The 23,288-nt window shown below is 38.0% G+C and overlaps 1 protein-coding gene across 1 annotated transcript in view; it reads left to right on the top strand.

Annotated features, from left to right (window-relative positions):
* SCCPDH (saccharopine dehydrogenase (putative)) overlaps positions 1–23,288 on the top strand; it is a 46,176-nt gene that overhangs the window by 21,615 nt on the left and 1,273 nt on the right. Inside the window, exons 10-11 of the mRNA XM_068541716.1 lie at positions 21,076–21,187; positions 22,777–22,858. Of these exons, the coding sequence (XP_068397817.1) occupies positions 21,076–21,187; positions 22,777–22,858 (194 nt within the window). The remainder of the gene's footprint in view (positions 1–21,075; positions 21,188–22,776; positions 22,859–23,288) is intronic.

Raw genomic sequence — 23,288 nt, forward strand, 5'->3', positions numbered from 1 at the left:
AAATACACATGACATAAAATTCCCCATCTTAACCATTTTTAAGTGTTCAGTGGTATCAAGTACTTTCATATTATTATACAACCATCACCACCATCCATTTCCAGAATTGTTTTCATCTTGCAAAACTGAAACTCCATACCCATTAAAAAATAACTCTCCTTTCCCCTTTTTCCCCAGTTCCTGGCAAACACAATTCTACTTTGTGTCTATGAGTTTGACCACACTAGAACCTCATGAGTGGAATCATGCAGAATTTGTCCTTCTGTGATCAGCTTATTTTACATAGGATAATGTCCTCAGAGTTCATCCATGTTGTAACATGTGTCAGAATTTCCTTTCTTTTGAGGCCAAATAATATTCCATTGTATATAGGGTTGTTTCTCAGTATCTTCAGAGGATTGGTTCCAGGATGCCCCACAGGTACCAAAATCCATGATGCTCAAGTCCCTTATATAAAATAGCATACTATTTTCATATAACTTATAGACATTGTCCTGTATACTTTAAATCATCTATAGATTACTTTATAATACGTATGTAAATACTATGTAAATAATTGTAAATGGTATGTTAATAGTTGGTGGCATGAGGCAAATTCAAGTTTTGCTCTTTGGAAATTTCTGTAAGTTTTTTCCCGAATAATTTGGATTTGACATTGGATGAGTCTGTGGACACAGAAATCATGAATATGGAGGGCTGATTGTATATACCATATTTTGCTTATCCATTTCATCTGTCCATAGACACTTGGGTTACTTCTATTTTTGTCTATTTTGAATAATGCCTTTATGAAATTGGGTGTGCAGATATCTCTTCAAGACCCTTCTTTCAGTTCTTTTGGGTATATTCCCAGAAATTCAATTGCTGGATCCTGTGGTAATTCTATTTTTAAATTTTTGAGGAACCAACAAACTATTTTCCACTGTAGCTGCACCATTTTACATTCCCACCAACTGTGCACAAAGGTTCCAATTTCTCCACATCCTTACCAACACTTGCTATTTCCTTTTTTTTTTTTTTTTTTTTAATAGTAGCCATCCTAATAGTTGTGAGGTGATCTCTCATTATGGTTTTGATTTGCAGTTCCCTAAATGATTAGTGATGTTGAACTTCTTTCCATGTGCTTATTGGCTTATTTGTATATCTTATTTAGAGAAATGTCTATTCATGTCGTTTGCCCATTTTTGTACTGTATTGTTGAGTTCGAGGAGCTCTGTATATATTCTGTGTATTAATCCCTTATCAGATACGTGATTTGCAAATATTTTCTCCCAGTCTGTGGGGTTGTCTTTTCACTCTGTTAATAGTTCAGGCCCTTATCTTTCAGCTGAACTGTTCATAGCCTTCCTATGATTTCTTTCTAATTCATCTTCCCACTGCTGTATAAGAAATCTATGATGCAAATCTGACCCTGTTCCCAAGGATGGTTCGACATATGCAAATCAGTCGGTGTGATACCACATTAACAAAAGAGAAGACAAAAATCATAGGATCATCTCAATAGATGCAGAAAAAGCATTTGATAAAATTCAACATCCATTCATGATAAAAACTCTCACCAAAGTGGGTATAGAGGGAACATATCTCAACATAATAAAAGCCATTTACCACAAATGCATAGCCAACATAAAACTCAACAGTGAAAAGCTGAAAGCCTTCCCACTAAATTCAGGAACAAGACAGAGATGCCCACTCTCATCACTTCTGTTCAACTTTGTATTGGACGTCCTAGCCACTGCAGTCAGACAAGAAAAAGAAATAAAAGATATCCAAATTGGAAGGAAAGAGGTAAAATTGCAGATGACATGATACCCTATATAGGGAACCCTAAAGACTCCACACAGAAACTATTGGAACTAATAAATGAATTCAGCAAGGTAACAGGATACAAGATTAATATACAGAAATCTGTTGCAGTCCTTTACAGTAACAATGAAATATCAGAAAGAAAAAGTAAAAAAAAAAATCCCGTTTAAAATCTCATCAAAAAAAAAAACTAGGAATAAACTTAACCAAAGTGGTGAAAGACCTATATGATGAAAACTGTAAAACATTGATAAAGGAAACTGAAGATGATTCAAAGAAATGGAAAGATAGCCCATGCTCTTGGACTGGAAGAATTAATATTGTTAAAATGGCCATACTGTCCAAAGAAATCTACAGATTTAATGTCATCCTTATCAAATTACCCGTGACATTTTTAACAGAACTAGAACGAATAATCCTAAAATTAATATGGAACCACAAACGACGCAGAATTGCCAAAGCAATCCTGAGGAAAAAGAACAAAGCTGGAGGCATAACCCTTCTAGACTTCAGACAATACTACAAAGCTATTGTAATCAAAACAGTGTGGTATTGGCACAAAAACAGACAGATCAATGGAACAGAATAGAGAGCCCAGAAATAAAACCACACACCTATAGGCAATTAATCTTTGACAAAAGAGGCAAGAATATACAGTGGAGAAAAGACAGCCTCTTCAGCAGGTGGTGTTGGGAAAGCTGGACAACTTCATGTGTCAATGAAATTAGAGCACTCCCTCACACCATATACAAAAATAAGCTCAAAATGGTTTAAAGACCTAAATATAAGACATGATACCATAAAACTTCTACAAGAGAACCTGGGCAAAACATTCTTGGACATAAATCATAGCAATATTTTCTTAGATCTGTATTCCAAGGCAAAAGAAATAAAAGCAAAAGTAAACAAATGGAACCTAATTAAACTTAAAACCTTTTGCACAGCAAAGCAAACCATCAGCAAAATGAAAAGACACCCTACGGACTGGGAGAAAACATTTGCAAACAATGCAGCCAAACAGGGGTTAATGTCCAAAATAAACAAACAGTTCATACAACTCAATATTTTAAAAAATCCAATTAAAAAATGGTCAGAAGATCTAAATAGACATTTCTCCAAAGAAGACATACATGTGGCCAAGAAGCACATGAAAAGATGCTCAACATCACTAATTATTAGAGAAATGACAAAACCACAATGAGCTATCACCTCACACCAGTCAGAATGGCTGTCATCAAAAAGTCTACAAATAATAAATGCTGGAGAGGGTGTGGAGGAAAGAGAAGCCTTCTACACTGTTGGTGGGAATGTAAATTGATACAGCCACTATGGAAAACAGTATGGAGATTCCTTAAAAAACTAAAAATAGAGCTACCATATGATCCAGCAATCCCACTCCTGGGCATATATCCAGAAAAGAGGAAAACTCTAATTCAGAAAGATAAATGCACCCCAGTGTTCATAGCAGCACTGTTTACAATAGCCAAGACATGGAAACAACCCAAGTGCTCGTCAACAGACAATTGGTTTGAGGAGATGTGGTGTATATTACTCAGACATTAAAAAAGAATGAAATATTGCCATTTGCATCAACGTGGATGGACCTAGAGAATACCATACTAAGTGAAGTCAGACAGAGAAAGACAAATATTACATGATATCACTTATATGTGGAGCCTAAAAATTGATACAAATGAATCTATATACAAAACAGAAACAGACTCAGACATAGAAAACAAATTTGTGGTTACCAAAGGGGAAAGGGCGAATAAATTAGGAGAAGGGGATTAACAGCTACAAACTACTATACATAAAATAGATAAGCAACATGGATTTACTATATAACACAAGGAACTATGTTCAATATCTTGTAATAACCTATAATGGAAAATGATGTGAAAATATATATATATACACGTATAACTAAATCACTTTGCTGTACACCTGAAACTAACAATACTGTAAATCAACTATACTTCAATAAACAATAAAATCTGACCCTGTTATCACCTTCTTTAAAATACTTCCCTGGCTTATTGCTTTGGCAATGACTCTTAGAGCTGGGACTTTATATATCAGAATCACCCAGGGAGATTTTTTCAAATACATATTTTGACCCTGGCATCTGGACATTCTGATTCAGTAGGTGTGGAGTGGGGCCTCGAAGGATAGGTCAGTGGTTCTCAGCTTTGGGAGGGAGCCCAAAACAGATGACCAGAGATGTGGGTTTGATTGGTGTGGAATGTGGCCTGGGCACTGGGCTTTTTGAAAACTCCCCAGTAATGTTAATGCACTGCCAAGGTTGTGAATCATTGATGTGTAGGTAGGAAGGTTCTGGGTGAGGTTTGGGTTATTTTGGTTCACAGTCCTAGAGCACCAGTGACTGAAGTCCATCTCTGCAGATGTGAGGCCCTTCATGAGCTAGACCTGGATAGCAGATAGGCTTTTTTTTTTTTTTATGCCAACTCTGATTAATTGGTAGTAGCATCCTAGAGACTGTGTTGAAAATTGTCTCATACTGAATGTGTCAAGCCTGCGAGGGTAACGATCAGATAGCATGTGTGCCTCAGGCAAGGGAGGAGACAAGTACAGCCTGTGTGTCTGACTTTCTTCACACCACTGACACGTTAATGCCACCCTGTTCCTCTTCAGTTGTATGTCCTAGCCATGTTAGACTGCGATCCACCATGCTACCGCATCCCTTCTCGACTTTTTCCCCCGAAAGGGGTTCTTGAGTTAAAAATTAGGAACCACTGGTGTAGGAGCAGTGTAAGTGTGAAAAGAAGGAAGAGCTTACAATGGTCCTGATTCCAGTGCTGAAACTTACTAATCGTTATATGGGTTCTTAACACTGTTCAGATTTATCAGGGCCAGAAGAATTGGTTACTCACTGTAACTAATTCACAAGAGCCTGAGGTATATAAGCCAGAATGCAATTAATTAACTTAATCAGAAATATATCTGTTACGTAGGTAAGATAATTTCAGGACAAGGCATTGTCCTGCTTACTTATTCTCTCCATTTAAGCAAATTACAGAAGACAATTCACTTTTTTTTTTGGTGGAATCAGTCTTCACAAGAGATGGGCCACAGTTCAGGTAGCCTGGAAGAGTTATCCTCTCCCTTAGACATGTTTGGACAGGAAAAATCAATAACTTCTCTCCCCTTTTGTTTCCTCTTTTCCTTTCTTCTCTACTTGCCAATACTAATTCTGGGAGATTTAGTGTATAGTGAACAATCAATCAGGCCTTGAAAGGCCTGGATGCCATCCTATTATTTTATTTTTTTCATCCTATTATTTTAAGAGAATCTCTGCTCGGATCTCATGAACTCACTCACAATTTATAATGTAATGCTCAGGCATTTATAAGGCTACATGTTGTAGGATGAAGTGAGGGAAATGGGAAGGAAAAGTGGTCATGCCTGAGAAAGCTGCCAAATATCTTTGCACCAAGGAAGTCCACTTGGTTTCTTTTGTGAAACTTATCCAACTTGGCTTCCTCCTATTTTTATTTGGAATTCATCTTCTTTGGTATTGGCCTTTGACAGCATATGACCTTGTACATACATGAGTAGATGAATCTATTGCTACTTTTAAATAATAGTTACCTAATTTTGATAAATGTACTGAAAAGCTCCTATCTTTTTCTTTATTTTTTATTCAATTTATTTAATCTAAAAAAAATATCCAGTTCATTGATTTCTTCCACCCCTACCCCCTGCCTCTGACAACCACCTATCTGTTTTCTGTATATATGACCTTAATATATATATGCGCGCACACACACACACACACACACACACACACACACACACATATATACACACTGCATTTTCTTTATCCATTAGTGGACATTTAGGTTGTTTGCACGTCTTGGCTATTGTAAATAATGCCGTAGTGAACATGGGGTTGCATATATTTTTTTCAAATTAGTGTGTTTGTTTTCTTCAAATAAATATCTGGAAGTGGACTTGCTGGATCATATGCTAGTTCTGTTTTTAATTTTTTGAGGAACCTCCATACTCTATAGTGGCATTCAATTTACATACCCACCAACAATTCACAAGGGTTCCTTTTTCTCCACATCAACACTTATTTGTCTTTTTTGATAATAGCTATTCTGACAGGTGTGAGGTGATATCTCATTACAGTTTTGATTTGCATTTCCCTGATGATTAGTGATATTGAGCATATTTTCATGTGTCTGTTGGCCATCTGTATATATTTTTTGGAAAAATGTCTATTCCATTCCACTGCCCATTTTTTTTTATAACTTTTTTTTTTAATATTATCATTTTAACATTTTTTTTAAATGATTTATTTATTTATTTATTTTTGGCTGTGTTGGGTCTTCGTTTCTGTGCGAGGGCTTTCTCTAGTTGCGGCAAGCGGGGGCCACTCTTCATCGCGGTGCATGGGCCTCTCATTATCGCGGCCTCTCTTGTTGCGGACCACAGGCTCCAGACGCGCAGGCTCGGTAGTTGTGGCTCACGGGCCTAGTTGCTCCGCGGCATGTGGGATCTTCCCAGACCAGGGGTCGAACCCGTGTCCCCTGCATTGACAGGCAGATTCTCAACCACTGCGCCACCAGGGAAGCCCTGCCCATTTTTAATCAGGTTGTTTGGGGTTTTGTTGATGTTGAGTTGTATACATTCTTTGTATATTTTAGTTATTAACCCCTTATTAGATACATTGTTTGCAAATATCTTCTTCCATTCAGTAGGCAGTCTTTTTGTTTTGTTGATAGTTTCCTTCACGGTGCAAAATTCAATTTAATGTAGTCCCGCTTGTTTGTTTTTGCTTTTGTTTCCCTTGACTGAGGAGACATATCCAGTAAAATATTGCTAAGACCAATGTCAAAGAGCATACTACTTATATTTTCTTCTAGAGATTTTTGTGGTTTCAGGTTTTACACTTAAGTTTTTAATCTACTTTGAGTTTATTTTTCTATATGGTGTGAGACAGTAGTCCAGTTTGATTTTTTGCAGTAGCTGTCCAGTTTTCCCAACACAATTTATTAAAGAGGTTGTCTTTCCTGTTGTATATTCTTGCCTCCTTTGTCATAGATTAATTGAACATGTAAGTGTGGGATTATCTCTGAGCTCTCTATTCTGTTCCATTGATCTATGCGTCTGTTTTTTGCTGCCAGTACCATACTGGGTTTTTTGGTTTGTTTGTTTTTGTTTTTCGTTTTTTTGGCCATGCCACGCAGCTTGCAGGATCTTAGTTCCCTGACCAGGAATCAAACCTGTGCCCCCTGCAGTGGAAGCATGGAGTCCTAACTGCTGGACCACCAGGGAATTCCCAGTACCATACTGTTTTGATTACCTTTGTAGTATAGTTTGAAATTAGGGAAGATGACACTTCCAGCTTTGTTGTTCTTTCTCAGGATTATTTTGACTGTTTGAGGTCTTTTGACTTCACAATTAAGAATTATTTGGTCTCGGTCTGTGAAAAATGCCATTGGTATTTTGATAGGTATTGCATTCATTCTCTAGATTGCCTTGGGTAGTATTGTCATTTTAACAATATTAATTCTTACAATCCACAAGCATGGTTTATCTTTCTATGTGTTGTCTTCAGTTTCTTTCATCAGCGTCTTATAATTTTTAAAGTATTTTACCTCATTGGTTAGATTTTTACTAGGTATTATTCCTTTTGATGCGATTGTAAATGAGATTGTTTTCTTAATCTCTTTCTGATTGTTTGTTGTTAGTGTATAGACATACAACAGATTTCTGTATATTAACTTTGTATCATATCCTGCAATTTTACTAAATTCATTTATTAGTTTTAATAGTTTTTTGGTGGCATCTTTAGGATCTGTTGTCTGTAGTATTGTGACCTCTGCAAACAGCGACAGTTTTACTTCTTTCTTTCCAATTTAGATTCCTTGTATTTCTTTTCTTGTCTGATTATTGTGGCTAGGACTTCCAATACTATGTTGAATAAAAGTGGCAAGAGTAGGCACTCTTGTTCCTGATGTTAGAAGAAATGCCTTCAGATTTTCACCATTGAGGATGATGTTAGCTATGGGCTTGTCATATATGGCCTTTATTATGTTGAAGTATGTTCCCTGTATACCCAGCATGTTCCCTGTATACTCTGTATCACAATGATTGATTTGCAGTTACTGAATTATCCTTACATCCCAGGATAAATCCCACTTGATCATGGTATATGTTTCTTTTAATGTATTGTTGAATTCAGTTTGCTAACATTTTGTTGAGGATTTTTGTATCTGTGTTCATCAATGATATTGGCTTGTAATTTTCTTTTGTTGTGATATCTTTGTCTGGTTTTGGTATCAGGGTGATGCATGTTCATAGAATGACTTTGGAAGCATTTCTTCCTCTGCATTTTTTTGGGATAGTTTGAGAAGGTTAGGCATTAACTTTTCTTTAAATGTTTGGTAGAATTCACCTGTGAAGCCTTCTGGTACTGGACTTTTGTTTATTGGGAGTTGAGGGTTTTTTATTTTTTATTTTTTTATTTTTTAACATCTTTATTGAAGTATAATTGCTTTACAATGGTGTGTTAGTTTCTGCTTTATAACAAAGTGGATCAGTTATACATATACATATGTTCCCATATCTCTTCCCTCTTGCGTCTCACTCCCTCCCACCCTCCCTATCCCCCCCCCAAGGTGGTCACAAAGCACCGAGCTGATCTCCCTGTGCTATGTGGCTGCTTCCCACTAGCTATCTGTTTTACGTTTGGTAGTGTATATATGTCCATGACACTCTCTCACCCTGTCACATCTTACCCCTCCCCCTCCCCATATCCTCAAGTCCAGTCTCTAGTAGGTCTGTGTCTTTATTCCCATCTTGCCACTAGGTTCCTCATGACCTTTTTTTTTTTTTCCTTAGATTCCATATATATGTGTTAACATAATATATTTGTTTTTCTCTTTCTGACTTACTTCACTCTGTATGACAGACTCTAACTCCATCCACCTCACTACAAATACCTCCATTTCGTTTCTTTTTATGGCAGAGTAATATTCCGTTGTATATATGTGCCACATCTTCTTTATCCATTCATCCGATGATGGACACTTAGGTTGCTTCCATGTCCTGGCTATTGTAAATAGAGCTGCTATGAACATTTTGGTACATGACTCTTTTTGACCTATGGTTTTCTCAGGGTATATGCCCAGTAGTGGGATTGCTGGGTCGTATGGTAGTTCTATTTTTAGTTTTTTAAGGAACCTCCATACTGTTCTCCATAGTGGCTGTATCAATTTAAATTCCCACCAACAGTGCAGGAGTGTTCCCTTTTCTCCACACCCTCTCCAGCATTTATTGTTTCTAGATTTTTTGATGATGGCCATTCTGACCGGTGTGAGATGATATCTCATTGTAGTTTTGATTTGCATTTCTCTAATGATTAATGATGTTGAGCATTCGTTCATGTGTCTGTTGGCAATCTGTATATCTTCTTTGGAGAAATGTCTATTTAGGTCTTCTGCCCATTTTTGGATTGGGTTGTTTGTTTTTTTTGTTATTGAGCTGCATGAGCTGCTTGTAAATCTTGGAGATTAATCCTTTGTCAGTTGCTTCATTTGCAAATATTTTCTCCCATTCTGAGGGTTGTCTTTTGGTCTTGTTTATGGTTTCCTTTGCTGTGCAAAAGCTTTTAAGTTTCATTAGGTCCCACTTGTTTATTTGTGTTTTTATTTCCATTTCTCTAGGAGCTGGGTCAAAAAGGATCTTGCTGTGATTTATGTCATAGAGTGTTCTGCCTATGTTTTCCTCTAAGAGTTTGATAGTGTCTGGCCTTACATTTAGGTCTTTAATCCATTTTGAGTTTATTTTTGTGTATGGTGTCAGGGAGTGTTCTAATTTCATAGTTTTACATGTACCTGTCCAATTTTCCCAGCACCACTTATTGAAGAGGCTGTCTTTTCTCCATTGTATATGCTTACCTGCTTTATCAAAGATAAGGTGACCGTATGTGCGTGGGTTTATCTCTGGGCTTTCTATCCTGTTCCATTGATCTATGTTTCTGTTTTTGTGCCAGTACCAAACTGTCTTGATTACTGTAGTTTTGTAATATAGTCTGAAGTCAGGGAGCGTGATTCCTCCAGCTCCATTTTTCGTTCTCAAGATTGCTTTGGCTATTCGGGGTCTTTTGTGTTTCCATACAAATTGTGAAATTTTTTGTTCTAGTTCTGTGAAAAATGCCAGTGGTAGTTTGATAGGGATTGCATTGAATCTGTAGATTGCTTTGGGTAGTAGAGTCATTTTCACAATGTTGATTCTTCCAATCCAAGAACATGGTATATCTCTCCATCTATTTGTATCATCTTTAATTCCTTTCATCAGTGTCTTATAGTTTTCTGCATACAGGTCTTTTGTCTCCTTAGGTAGGTTTATTCCTAGATATTTTATTCTTTTTGTTGCAATGGTAAATGGGAGTGTTTTCTTAATTTCACTTTCAGATTTTTCATCATTACTGTATAGGAATGCAAGAGATTTCTGTGCATTAATTTTGTATCCTGCTACTTTACCAAATTCATTGATTAGCTCTAGTAGTTTTCTGGTACTATCTTTAGGATTCTCTATGTATAGTATCATGTCATCTGCAAAGAGTGACAGCTTTACTTCTTCTTTTCTGATTTGGATTCCTTTTATTTCTTTTTCTTCTCTGATTGCTGTGGCTAACACTTCCAAAACTATGTTGGATAATAGTGGTGAGAGTGGGCAACCTTGTCTTATTCCTGATCTTAGTGGAAATGGTTTCAGTTTTTCACCATTGAGGACAATGTTGGCTGTGGGTTTGTCATATATGGCCTTTATTATGTTGAGGAAAGTTCCCTCTATGCCTACTTTCTGCAGGGCTTTTATCATAACTGGGTGTTGAATTTTGTCAAAAGCTTTCTCTGCATCTATTGAGATGATCATCTGGTTTTTCTCCTTCAATTTGTTAATATGATGTAACACGTTGATTGATTTGCGTATATTGAAGAATCCTTGCATTCCTGGAATAAACCCCACTTGATCATGGTGTATGATCCTTTTAATGTGCTGTTGGATTCTGTTTGCTAGTATTTTGTTGAGGATTTTTGCGTCTATGTTCATCAGTGATATTGGCCTGTAGTTTTCTTTCTTTGTGATATCTTTGTCTGGTTTTGGTGTCAGGGGGATGGTGGCCTCGTAGAATGAGTTGGGGAGTGTTCCTCCCTCTGCAATATTTTGGAAGAGTTTGAGAAGGATAGGTGTTAGCTCTTCTCTAAATGTTTGATAGAATTCGCCTGTGAAGCCATCTGGTCCTGGGCTTTTGTTTGTTGGAAGATTTTTAATCACAGTTTCAATTTCAGTGCTTGTGATTGGTCTGTTCATATTTTCTATTTCTTCCTGGTTCAGTCTCAGCAGGTTGTGCATTTCTAAGAATTTGTCCATTTCTTCCAGGTTGTCCATTTTATTGGCATAGAGTTGCTTGTAATCTCTCATGATCGTTTGTATGTCTGCAGTGTCAGTTGTTACTTCTCCTTTTTCATTTCTAATTCTATTGATTTGAGTCTTCTCCCTTTTTCTCTTGATGAGTCTGGGGGCTAATGGTTTATCAATTTTGTTTATCTTCTCAAAGAACCAGCGTTTAGTTTTATTGGTCGTTGCTATTGTCTCCTTCATTTCTTTTTCATTTATTTCTGATCTGATCTTTATGATTTCTTTCCTTCTGCTAGCTTTGGGGTTTTCTTGTTCTTCTTTCTCTGATTGCTTTAGGTGCAAGGTTAGGTTGTTTATTCAAGATGTTTCCTGTTTCTTGAGGTAGGCTTGTATTGCTATAAACTTCCCTCTTAGCACTGCTTTTGCTGCATCCCCTAGGTTTTGGGTCGTCGTGTCTCCATTGTCATTTGTTTCTAGGTATTTTTTGATTTCCCCTTTGATTTCTTCAGTGATCACTTCGTTATTAAGTAGTGTATTGTGTAGCCTCCATGTGTTTGTATTTTTTACAGATCTTTTCCTGTAATTGATATCTAGTCTCATAGCGTTGTGGTCAGAAAACATACTTGATACGATTTCAATTTTCTTAAATTTACCAAGGCTTGATTTGTGACCCAAGATGTGATCTATCCTGGAGAATGTTCCATGAGCACTTGAGAAAAAGGTGTATTCTGTTGTTTTTGGGTGGAATGTCCTATAAATATCAATGAAGTCCATCTTGTTTAATGTATCATTTAAAGCTTGTGTTTCCTTATTTATTTTCATTTTGGATGATCTGTCCATTGGTGAAAGTGGGGTGTTAAAGTCCCCTACTATGATTGTGTTACTGTTGATTTCCCCTTTTATGGCTGTTAGTATTTGCCTTATGTATTGAGGTGCTTCTATGTTGGGTGCATAAATATTTACAATTGTTATACCTTCTTCTTGGATCGATCCCTTGATCATTACATAGTGTCCTTCTTTGTCTCTTGTAGTAGTCTTTATTTTAAAGTCTATTTTGTCTGATATGAGAATTGCTACCCCAGCTTGTTGTTTTTGGTATCTATCCCCAGTGGCTAAGGTTGGTTCAGTGGGTTGTGTAGGCTTCCTGGTGGAGGGGACTAGTGCCTGTGTTCTGGTGGATGAGGCTGGATCTTGTCTTTCTGGGGGGCACGTCCACGTCTGGTGGTGTGTTTTGGGGTGCCTGTGGCCTTATTATGATTTTAGGCAGCCTCTCTGCTAATGGATGGGGCTGTGTTCCTGTCTTGCTAGTTGTTTGGCATAGGGTGTCCAGCACTGTAGCTTGCTGGTCATTGAGTGAAGCTGGGTCTTGATACTGAGATGGAGATCTCTGAGAGATTTTCACTGTTTGGTATTATGTGGAGCTGGGAGGTCTCTTGTGGACCAGTGTCCTGAAGTTGGCTCTCCCACCTCAGAGGCACAGCCCTGATGCCTGGCTGGAGCACCAAGAGCCTTTCATCCACACGGCTCAGAATAAAAGGGAGAAAAAATAGAAAGAAAGAAAGAAAGAAAGAGGATAAAATAAAATAAAATAAAGCTATTATAATAAAAAATAAGAAAAAAATTATTAAAAATTGATTAAGAAAAAATTTTTTTAAATTTTTAAAAATAAGTTTATTAATTTTTTTATATTAAAAAATAAGAAAAAAATTATTAGGAAAAAATTTAAGAGAATAAAATTTTTAAATTTTTAAAATAAAAAATAAGAAAAAATTATTAAGAAAAAAATTTGTTTTAATTTTTTAAAATAAAAAATAAGAAAATAATTATTAAGAAAAACAATTTTTTAAAATTTTTTAAAATAAAAAATAAGGAAAAAATTATTAAGAAAAAATTTATTAAGAAAAAAATAATTTTAAGTAAAAAAAAAAAAAAAAAAAGGATGGACCGAACCCTAGGACAAATGGTGAAAGCAAAGCTATACACACAAAATCTCACCCAGAAGCATACACATATACACTCACAAAAAAAGGAAAAGGGAAAAAATTAATATATCCTGCTCCCAAAGTCCACCTCCTGAATTTGGGATGATTCGTTGTCTATTCAGGTATTCAACAGATGCAGGTACATCAAGTTGTTTGTGGAGCTTTAATCCGCTGCTACTGAGGCTGCTGGGAGAAATTTCCCTTTCTCTTCTTTGTTCGTACAGCTCCCGGGGTTCAGCTTTGGATTTGGACCCGCCTCTGCGTGTAGGTCGCCTGAGGGCGTCTGTTCTTCGCTCACACAGGACGGAGTTAAAGGAGCAGCTGCTTCGGGGGCTCTGGCTCACTCAGGCGGGGTGGGGGGAGGGAAGGGTACGGATGCGGGGCGAGCCTGCGGCGGCAGAGGCCAGCGTGACGTTGCAACAGCCTGAGGCGCGCCGTGCGTTCTCCTGGGAAAGTTGTCCCTGGATCACGGGAGCCTGGCAGTGGCGGGCTGCACAGGCTCCCGGGAGGGGCGGTGTGGATAGTGACCTGTGCTCGCACACAGGCTTCTTGGTGGCGGCAGCAGCAGCCTTAGCGTCTCATGCCTCTCTCTGGTGTCCGCGCTGATAGCCGCGGCTCGCGCCCGTCTCTGGAGCTCGTTTAGGCGGCGCTCTGAATCCCCTCTCCTTGCGCGCCGCAAAGCAAAGAGGCAAGAAAGAGTCTCTTGCCTCTTCTGCAGCTGCAGACTTTTTCCCAGGCTCCCTCCCGGCTAGCTGTGGTGCGCTAACCCCTTCAGGCTGTGTTCACGCCACCAACCCCAGTCCTCTCCCTGCGATCCGACTGAAGCCCGAGCCTCAGCTCTCAGCCCCCGCCCGCCCCGGCGGGTGAGCAGACAAGCCTCTTGGGCTGGTGAGTGCTGCTCGGCACCGATCCTCTGTGCGGGAATCTCTCTGCTTTGCCCTCCGCACCCCTGTGGCTGCGCTCTCCTCCGTGGCTCCGAAGCTTCCCCCCTCTGCCACCCGCAGTCTCCGCCCGCGAAGGGGCTTCCTAGTGTGTGGAAACCTTTCCTCCTTCACAGCTCCCTCCCACTGGTGCAGGTCCCGTCCCTATTCTTTTGTCTCTGTTATTTCTTTTTTCTTTTGCCCTACCCAAGTACGTGGGGAGTTTCTTGCCTTTTGGGAGGTCTGACGTCTTCTGCCAGCGTTCAGTGGGTGTTCTGTAGGAGCAGTTCCATGTGTAGATGTATTTCTAATGTATCTGTGGGAAGGAAGGTGATCTCCGCGTCTTACTCTTCCGCCATCTTGCCCAGACCCCCCCGAGGGTTTTTTAAATTACTGATTCAGTTTCATTCCTGGTAACCAGTCTGTTTATATTTTCTATTTTTTCTTGATTCCATCTTGGGAGATTGTACATTTCTAGGAGTTCATCCATTTCTTCTATATTGTCCATTTCATTCACATGCAGTTTTTTCAGAAATCTTCTATGATCCCTTGTGTTTCTGTGATGTCAATTGTAACTTCTCCTTTTTCAGTTCTGATTTTGTTTATTTGAGCTCTCTTTCTTTCTTGATGAGTCTGGCTAAAAGTTTATCAATTTTGTTTATCTATCCAAAGAATCAGCTCTTAGTTTCATTGATCTTTTCTATTGTTGTTGTAGCCTCTATTTCATTTATTTCTGCCCTGATCTTTATGATTTCTTTCCTTCTACTAACTTTGAGTCTTGTTTGTTCTTATTTTTCTAGTTCCTTTAGGTGTAAAGTTAGGTTATTTACTTGAATTTTGTTTGTTTGTTTGTTTCCTGAGGTTGGCTTGTAGTGCTGTAAGCTTCCCCCTTAGAACTGCTTTTCCTGTGTCCTATAGATTTTGGATTGTTGTGTTTCCATTTTCATGTGTCTCCAGGTATTTTTTTGATCTCCTCTTTCTTCATTAAGCCATTTGTTGTTTAGTAGCATGTTGTTTATCCTCCACATGTTTGATTTTTGCAGTTTTTTCCTTATAGTTGATTCCTGGTTTCATAGTGTTGTGGTTGGAAAAGATGCTTGATATGATTTCAGTTTTCTTAAATTTACCAAGGCTTATTCTGTGGCCTAGCATGGGATCTATACTGGAGAATGTCCGTGTGCACTTGGAAAGAATGTGTATTCTGCTGCTTTTGGATGGATTGCTTTGTATATATCTATTAAGTTCATCTAGTCTAATATGTCATTTAAGGCCAGCGTTTCCTTATTGATTTTCTGTTTGTGTGATCTGTTCATTGATGTTAGTGAGGTGTTAAAGTCCCCTACTATGATTGTGTTGCTGTCAATTTCTCCTTGTATGTTTGTTAAGATTTGCTTTATGTATTTAGGTACTCCTATGTTGGGTTGTTGTTTTATCCTCCTGTTGGATTGGTCCCTTTCTACTTAGTAATATCCATCTTTATCTCTTGTTATAGTCTTGGTTTTAAAGTCTATTTTCTCTGATATAAGTATTGCTACTCTGGCTTTCTTTTCATTTTTTTTCACATGGAGTACCGTTTTCCATTCCCTCACTTTCAGTCTATGTGTGTCTTTATATCTGAAGTGAGTCTCTTGTAGGTAGCATATATATGGGTCTTGTTTATGTATCCATTCAGTCACTCTACGCCTTTTGAGTAGAGCATTTAGGCCATTTACATTTACTGTAATTATTGATAGGTATGTACTTACTACCATTTTGTTAATTGTTTTCTGGTTGTTTTTGTAGTTTTTTTGTTTGTTTCTTCTTTTTCTCTCTTCCCATGTAATTTGATGACTATCTTTAGTGTTATGTTTGGATCTCTTTCTTTTTTTTGTGTGTGTATCTATTATAGATTTGTGGTTTGGGGTTACCATGAGGTTTGTATATAGCAACCTGTATATATTTGTGATTATTATAAGTTACTGATCTCTTTAAGTTTGAACACATTTCTAACAACCCTGCATTTTTACTCCCCCCTACCCCATGTTAATGTTTTTGAAATCTTATTTTACATCTTTTTATTTTGTGTATCCCTTAACTACTTACTGTAAAAATAGGTGATTTTACTACTTTTGTCCTTTAACTTTTCTGCTAGCTTTACAAGTAGTTGGTCTATTACCTTTACTATATATTTGCCTTTACTGATGAGATTTTTCCTTTCATAATTTTTATATTTCTAGTTGTAGTCTTTTCTTTTCCACTTAGAAAGGTCCCTTTAATGTTTCTTATAAAGCCTGTTTAGTGGTGCTGAACTCTTTTAGCTTTTTGCTTGTCTGTAAAACTTCTCTTTAAATCTGAATGATAGCCTTGCTGGGTAGAGTATTCTTGGTTGTAGGTTTTTTCCTTTCATTACTTTAAAATGTGTCATGCCACTCCCTTCTTCCTGGCAAAGTTTATGCTGAAAAGTCAGCTGATAGCCTTACGGGAGTTACCTTGTACGTAACTGGTTGCTCTTCTCTTTCTGCTTTTAAGAGTCTCTCTTCATCTTTAATTTTTACCATCTTAATCACAGTATGTCTTGGTGTAGATATCTTTGGGTTCATCTTGTTTGGAACTCTCTGTGTTTTCTGGGCTTGGATATCTGTTTCCTTTCCTAAGTTAGAGAGGTTTTCAGCTATTTTTTCTTCAGATAAGTTCTCCCCCTTTCTCTCTCTTCTCCTTCTGGTACCCCTGTAATGCAAATATTAGTAAATTAGTACATTAGTACCTAGAGGTATCTTTAACTGTTCTCATTTTTAAACATTGTCTTTTCTGTTCAGCTTGGATGATTTCCACTACTCTCAGTTTACTGATCTGTTCTGTATCTTTAATCTACTGATGATTTCTTCTCATGTATTTTTTATTTCAGTTATTACATTCTTCAGCTATGTTTGGTTCTTCTTTATATTTTCGGACTCTTTGTCAGACTTCTCACTGTGTTCATCCGTTCTTCTCCCAAGCATCTTTGAGTACCTTTATGATCATTATCTTGAACTCTTTATCAAGTAGATTGCTTATCTCCACTTATCTTAGTTCTTCTGGTGTTTTATTTTGTTCTTTTTTGGAACACATTCCTCTGTTGCCTCCTTTTGCCTATGTCTCTGTTTTTTATTTCTGTGTATGATATTAGGTAAGTCAGTTACATTTTGCAATCCTGGAGAATGGCCTCCTGTAGGAGACTTTCAGTGGGGCCTAGCAGCATACTCCCCACTGGTCACCGGAGCTATATGCTCTAGAGGTGCCCCCTACGTGGGCTGTATGGGCCTTTCTGTGGTGGCGGGGCTGACTACTGTGGGCACACTAGTAGGCAGAGCTGGCCCCCAGATGGCTGCCAGGCCCTGCCTCATGCCGAGGCTACTGCCCCTCTGGTGGGCATGGCCTGGTCCTGGAAAGGCTGGCTGCAGGGCCCTGGGGGTCCTGGGCTGGTACCAGCCTGATAGTAGGTGTGGCCAAGTCATGGCATGCTGCGCCAGGTATCCAGGGGGCTCAGGCTGGTGCCACCCCCCTGGGGTGAGCAGTACTGGATCCCAACATAGCTGGCTGCAGGACCCAGGGAGTCCCAGGGCTGGTATTGGTCTGCTACTGGGCAGAGAAGCACCTGGTGCTAATGAGATAGAGCGAGGACCCCAAAATGGTGCTTGCCAGCACCAGTGTCCTCATGGCAGAACAGGTGCCCCAAAATGGCTCCCATTAGCATCTCTGTCCCCAGAGGGAGTCCCAGTTCCCTTCTGCCTCCCCGGAAGGCTCTCCAAGATCAGCAAGTGGGTTGACCTGGGCTCCTTTCATATTACTACCTCTGCATTGGATTTCAGAGCATGTGAGATTTTGTGTGAGTCCTTTAAGAGTGTAATCTCTGTTTCCTATGACCCTCTAGCTCTCTGTGTGCAAGCCCTGCTAGCCTTCAAAGCCAGATGTTCTGGGGGCTTGTTTTCCTGGTACAGGACCCCCGGGCTGGGGAGAGCCCAGTGTGAGACTCAGACCCCTCACTCCCCAGGGAGAATGCCTGTAATTGTGATTATCCTCCCATTTGGGGGTTGCCTACCTGGGAGTTTGGGTCTTGCCTACACTGCATCTCCGCTTCTCCTACCCATCTTGTTGTGGTTTCTTCTTTATATCTTTAGTCGTTGAAAATCTCTTCTGCTAGTCTTCAGGTTGTTCTCATTGATAGTTGCTCTGTACATAGTTATAATTTTGGTGTGTCCAGGGACTTCCTAAACTCCACCATCTTGGTCATTCCTCTATTTCTAGTTTTTTGATGGTAGCCATTCTGACAGGTGTGAGGTGATATCTCATTGTGGTTTGATGTGCATTTCCCTCATGATTAATGATTTAGAGCATCTTTTCATGCACCTATTGGCCATCTGTATGTCTTCTTTGGAAAAATGTCTTCCGATCTTCTGCCCATTTTTCAGTTCGAGTGTTTGGTTTTTGCTAGTGAGTTGTATGAATTCTTTATATTTTGGGGGTAATAGCCACTTATCAGATATGTGATTTGTAATATTTTCTCCCATTTAGTAGGTTGCCTTTTCATTTTGTTCATGGTTGCCTTTGCTGCACAGAAGCGTTTTACTTTGATGTAATCTTACTTGTTTATTTTTGCTTTTGTTTCTGTTTCTGGTGTCAAGTTCAGAAAAAGCATCTTTAATACCTGTGTCAAGGAACTTACTGCCTATGTTTTCTTCTAGGAGATCTATGGTTTCAGGTCTTATATTCAAGTCTCTAATCCATTTTGAGTTAATTTTTGTGTATGGTGTAAGAAGCAGTCCAGTTACATTTTTTCAACACCATCTGTTGAAGAGACTGTCCTTTCCCCATTGAATATTCTTGGCTTCTTTGTCATAAATTAATTGACCACATATGTGTGGGTTTATGTCTGGGCTCTCTGTGCTGTTCTGTTGATCTATCTGCCTGTTTTTATGCCAATACCATACTGTTTTAATTACTATAGCATTGTAATATTGTTTGAAATCAGGGAGCATGATACCTCCAGCTTCGTTCTTCTTGCAAAGATTTCTTTGGCTATTTGGAGTCTTTCCTGGTTTTATATAGACTTTAGGATTTATTGTTCTAGTTCTGTTAAATATGCCATTGGTATTTTGATAGGGATTGCATTGAATCTGTAGATTGCTTTGGGTAGTGTGCACATTATAATGATGTTCTTTCAATCCATGAGCATGGACTGTCTTTCCATTTTTTTGGGTCTTCTTCAATTTCTTTTGTTAATGTCATGTAGTTTTCAGCATGTAGGTCTTTCACCTCCTTGGTTATATTTATTCCTAGATGTTTTATTCTTTTTGATACATTTGTAAACAGGATTGCTTTCTTAATATTTCTTTCTGCTAGTTCATTAATGCATAGAAATGAAACAGATTTTTGGGTGTTGATTTTGTATCCCATGACTTTACTGAATTCATTTTAGTTCTGATTTTTTGATGGAGTCTTTAGGGTTTTCTATACATAACATCATGTCATCTGCAAATAGTGATGGTATTACTTCTTCCTTTCCAATTTGGATACCTTTTATTTCATTTTCTTGCCTAACTGCTCTGGATAGAACTTTCAATACCTAATGTTGAATACTATCGACAAGAGTGGGCACTCTTGTCTTGTTCCTGACCATATAAGAAAAGCTTTCAGCTTTTCACCATTGAGTATGATGTTAGCAATGGGTTTGTCATGTATGGCCTTTATTATGTTGAAGTATATCCACTCTATATACCCACTTTGCTGAGACTTTTTTATCATAAATGGATGTTGAATTTTGTCAAATGCTTTTTCTGCATTTGAGATGATCATATGATTTTTATCCTTTATTTTGTTAATGTGGTATATCACATTGACTAATTCATGGATGTTGAACCATCCTTGCATCCCTAAACTAAATCCCACTTGATCATGGTATATGGTCCTTTTAATATATTGTTGAATTCAGTTTGCTAATATTTTGTTGAGGATTTTTGCACTTACGTTCATCGGTGATATTGGCTGTCATTTTCTTTTCTTGTGGCATCCTTGTCTGGTTTTGCCTTTAAATAATGGTTTCTCCTTTCTGGTACTCACCTTACTTTTCTATGTAATAAACTTCTCTATTAGAATGTGTGTGTGTGTGTGTGTGTGCGCGCACGCGTACACACGCACAATTCAAAACCCTCGCCTCTTCCTCAGTAAATTTAATAATGCTCTCTGCTAAACTAGTCCTGCACTTCTTATTCATGTCTCATATTGTTATTAGATCTCTTATATGTATATGTGTGTGTGTATGTATATATATATGTATATATTTCCACACACACTAAACTGTAAGCTCCAGGAATGCCTTTTCTTTTATTTTAATTTTATTAATACTTTATTTATGTCTCAGGACCTAACATAGTGTCTGACCCTTTGTTGATACTTAATAAAAATTTGTTCACCATGGCTTTGTTATTTTATTTCTAAATTTAGTGATTGTGACCGATGCTTGGATAGATCTTCTATAATTTAATTTTTGAATCTAATTTTTACACTTCTAAGTGGAGCAATTTTATATCTATACCCTAGGCCCATACTGCCGTTACTTGTTGACTATTTTTGTCTTGTCACCTCGAACAGATATCTAAAGCCAGAGTACCATATTCTATCCTAAAAGAAAAACTACCTCCAGCTTGTCCTCTGAAACTGCCTATTCTGGTGGTGCTGTTCTTCTTTCAGCCACAACCTAAGACTCATCTTTATATCAGCTTTATTCCTCACTACCTCCCTCCTCTCAGCATCACTCCAGTCAGCAAAACTTGTTGTTCTTCAAAGAATTATTTTTTGCTCCGTTCTTAAGTAAAGGATGGCAGGATATTCTGGCAGATAGAATATTGATTTTTTTATTTATTGAAAATATCTTATATGAAGTATATTAGTAGGTTTTATTGTGTTCAAGGAGGAAATGACATATTTATTTAATAAACCCTTTGCTTTCTTTTCCTCAGATTGATGCCTCATCATTTACGTTGACATTTTTTGGTCAAGGATACAGCCAAGGCTTTGGTCCTGATAAGAACAAACCAAATATCAGAATTTGTACTCAGGTGAAAGGACCAGGTACTTCACATGTGACTTAAGAATGCTTGGGAGTTTTACATTGTCTTAAGCTATAAAGTGGTGTGCTATTACAGCAGTTTCTTTTTTTTTTATTTATTTTTTATTTTTTTATTTTTTTAATTAATTAATTAATTAATTAATTTTTGGCTGTGTTGGGTCTTCGTTTCTGTGCGAGGGCTTTCTCCAGTTGCGGAGAGCGGGGGCCGCTCTTCATCGCGGTGCGCAGGCCTCTCACTATCGCGGCCTCTCTTGTTGCGGAGCACAGGCTCCAGACGCGCAGGCTCAGTAGCTGTGGCTCACGGGCCCGGCCGCTCCGCGGCATGTGGGATCTTCCCAGACCAGGGCTCGAACCCATGTCCCCTGCATTGGCAGGTGGAGTCTTAACCACTGCGCCACCAGGGAAGCCCAGCAGTTTCTTTTTAAAGTTTATTTGTTTTAGAAATAAATTTGCACAAATTAAGTAATAACGATAAATAATTCTGTCAAAAGAAGGATGGGAATTATTGGTATCATTCAGTTTTATTGTTGTGTCCCTCTCTCTGTTTTTTTTTCTTTCAGTATGATTCAGTAATTCTGAATGGAATTTTTAATACTAAGAAGACAAGGGGCTGATTGATATTTATCTGTTCTATTCTCATAGTCAAGGGTCACTTTAAAGCAGTGTAGTTATAACATAATCAAAGCTGTGATCCAAGCTTTCTTTGGAGTCTGGATCACTCTGACATTGTTTGTAAAGTGTGTGCACACGTGCATTTTTCTGGGCAAGGTAAAAGTTTTGATAGATTGTTAAAAAGAACTATCACTCCAAAACATTCAATAACTTATGCTGTAAATTTTAGAGAACTGTACAGAGACAATCCCACTTGTGAATTATAGTATAAGTTTAATTACCATCATTCCTAATAGATCACAGGGGGTCTGTTGTGCAGTTTTAATCAAGCGCAATAGCAAAGATATCTTTGCATCTTGCCTTTTTTTCAAATTTCCACCTGGGTTTTTAAGATAAGCTATGTTCTTATTTAACATGAATATAAACACTAATGTTCTCCTTGTTTATCGACTTCTTTTAAAGTTACTTCTTAAAGTTAGACTTCTTTGAGAGTTACTTAGTTGTTCTTTAAGAAATGGAGTCTTTTTTTAAAAGTGAAGTTTGATGTATTTGATTGATAAAGATCAGTATAGTATATGAATAGAGAAACAAGAAACCTGGGATTATTGGTAAGAGTTTGGACTTGAGCCGGCTGCCTGCATGTGATTCTGGCTCAACCACTACCTAACTTCGTGAATTTGAATGAGTCTCTTAACCTCTCTATGCCTCAGTTTCCTCATCTGTAAAATGAGTATAAAATAGTACTAGCCTAGTATGATTGTTAGGAGAATTAAATGAGTTTAATGGATTTAAAGCACTTAATACAGTTCCTAACACTTAATAAGTACTATATAAATGTTGTTATTTTTGTTATTACATGAACAGAGTATTTATTGAGGAAATTCTGTACACCGATACTTAGATATAAAATCTACCATTTGATTTTTGGGTGTTGTTGAATGCATATTTTATGAATATTTTCTTTTTCTGTTATCTGCAGAAGCTGGCTATGTGGCTACCCCCATAGCCATGGTCCAGGCAGCCATAACTCTACTAACTGACGCCTCTGATCTTCCTAAGGCGTAAGTCTGGTTTTCTTCAAATTTGAAGATATCTTTTTCATTTATGTTATATTTTAGTTTATCTTGGTTCAGTTTTTAGTCGCTGGGTTTGTACATAAGCATTTACAGTACCTTTGATCCAAAGACAGAGGTAAACTTAATATTGTGAGAAGGACAGTTCCTTATTGGCCTCTAGGAACAGTGCAGAAGTAAATGAGAGGAGACAGAAAAGTTTGAGAGCCATGCTTCATTTCCTCCTGAAAATAACTCAGATCCAAAGTCAGCTACTCAAAAAAAGGTCCCTGTAGTTAAATGTTATTGGCAGGAGCCCCTAATCCATGCTGAATCATACCCAGTTGGCAGTGGGAGCCTTGACCCCAAGCATGAGTTGATTCATGGCATCCTGGCTAGACAAGTATCAAGTGAACTATCTTCCTGGAGCACATAGCTG

This window comes from Eschrichtius robustus, chromosome 3, assembly GCF_028021215.1.
Source record: "Eschrichtius robustus isolate mEscRob2 chromosome 3, mEscRob2.pri, whole genome shotgun sequence".
In the NCBI taxonomy this organism is placed as follows: Eukaryota; Metazoa; Chordata; class Mammalia; order Artiodactyla; family Eschrichtiidae; genus Eschrichtius; species Eschrichtius robustus.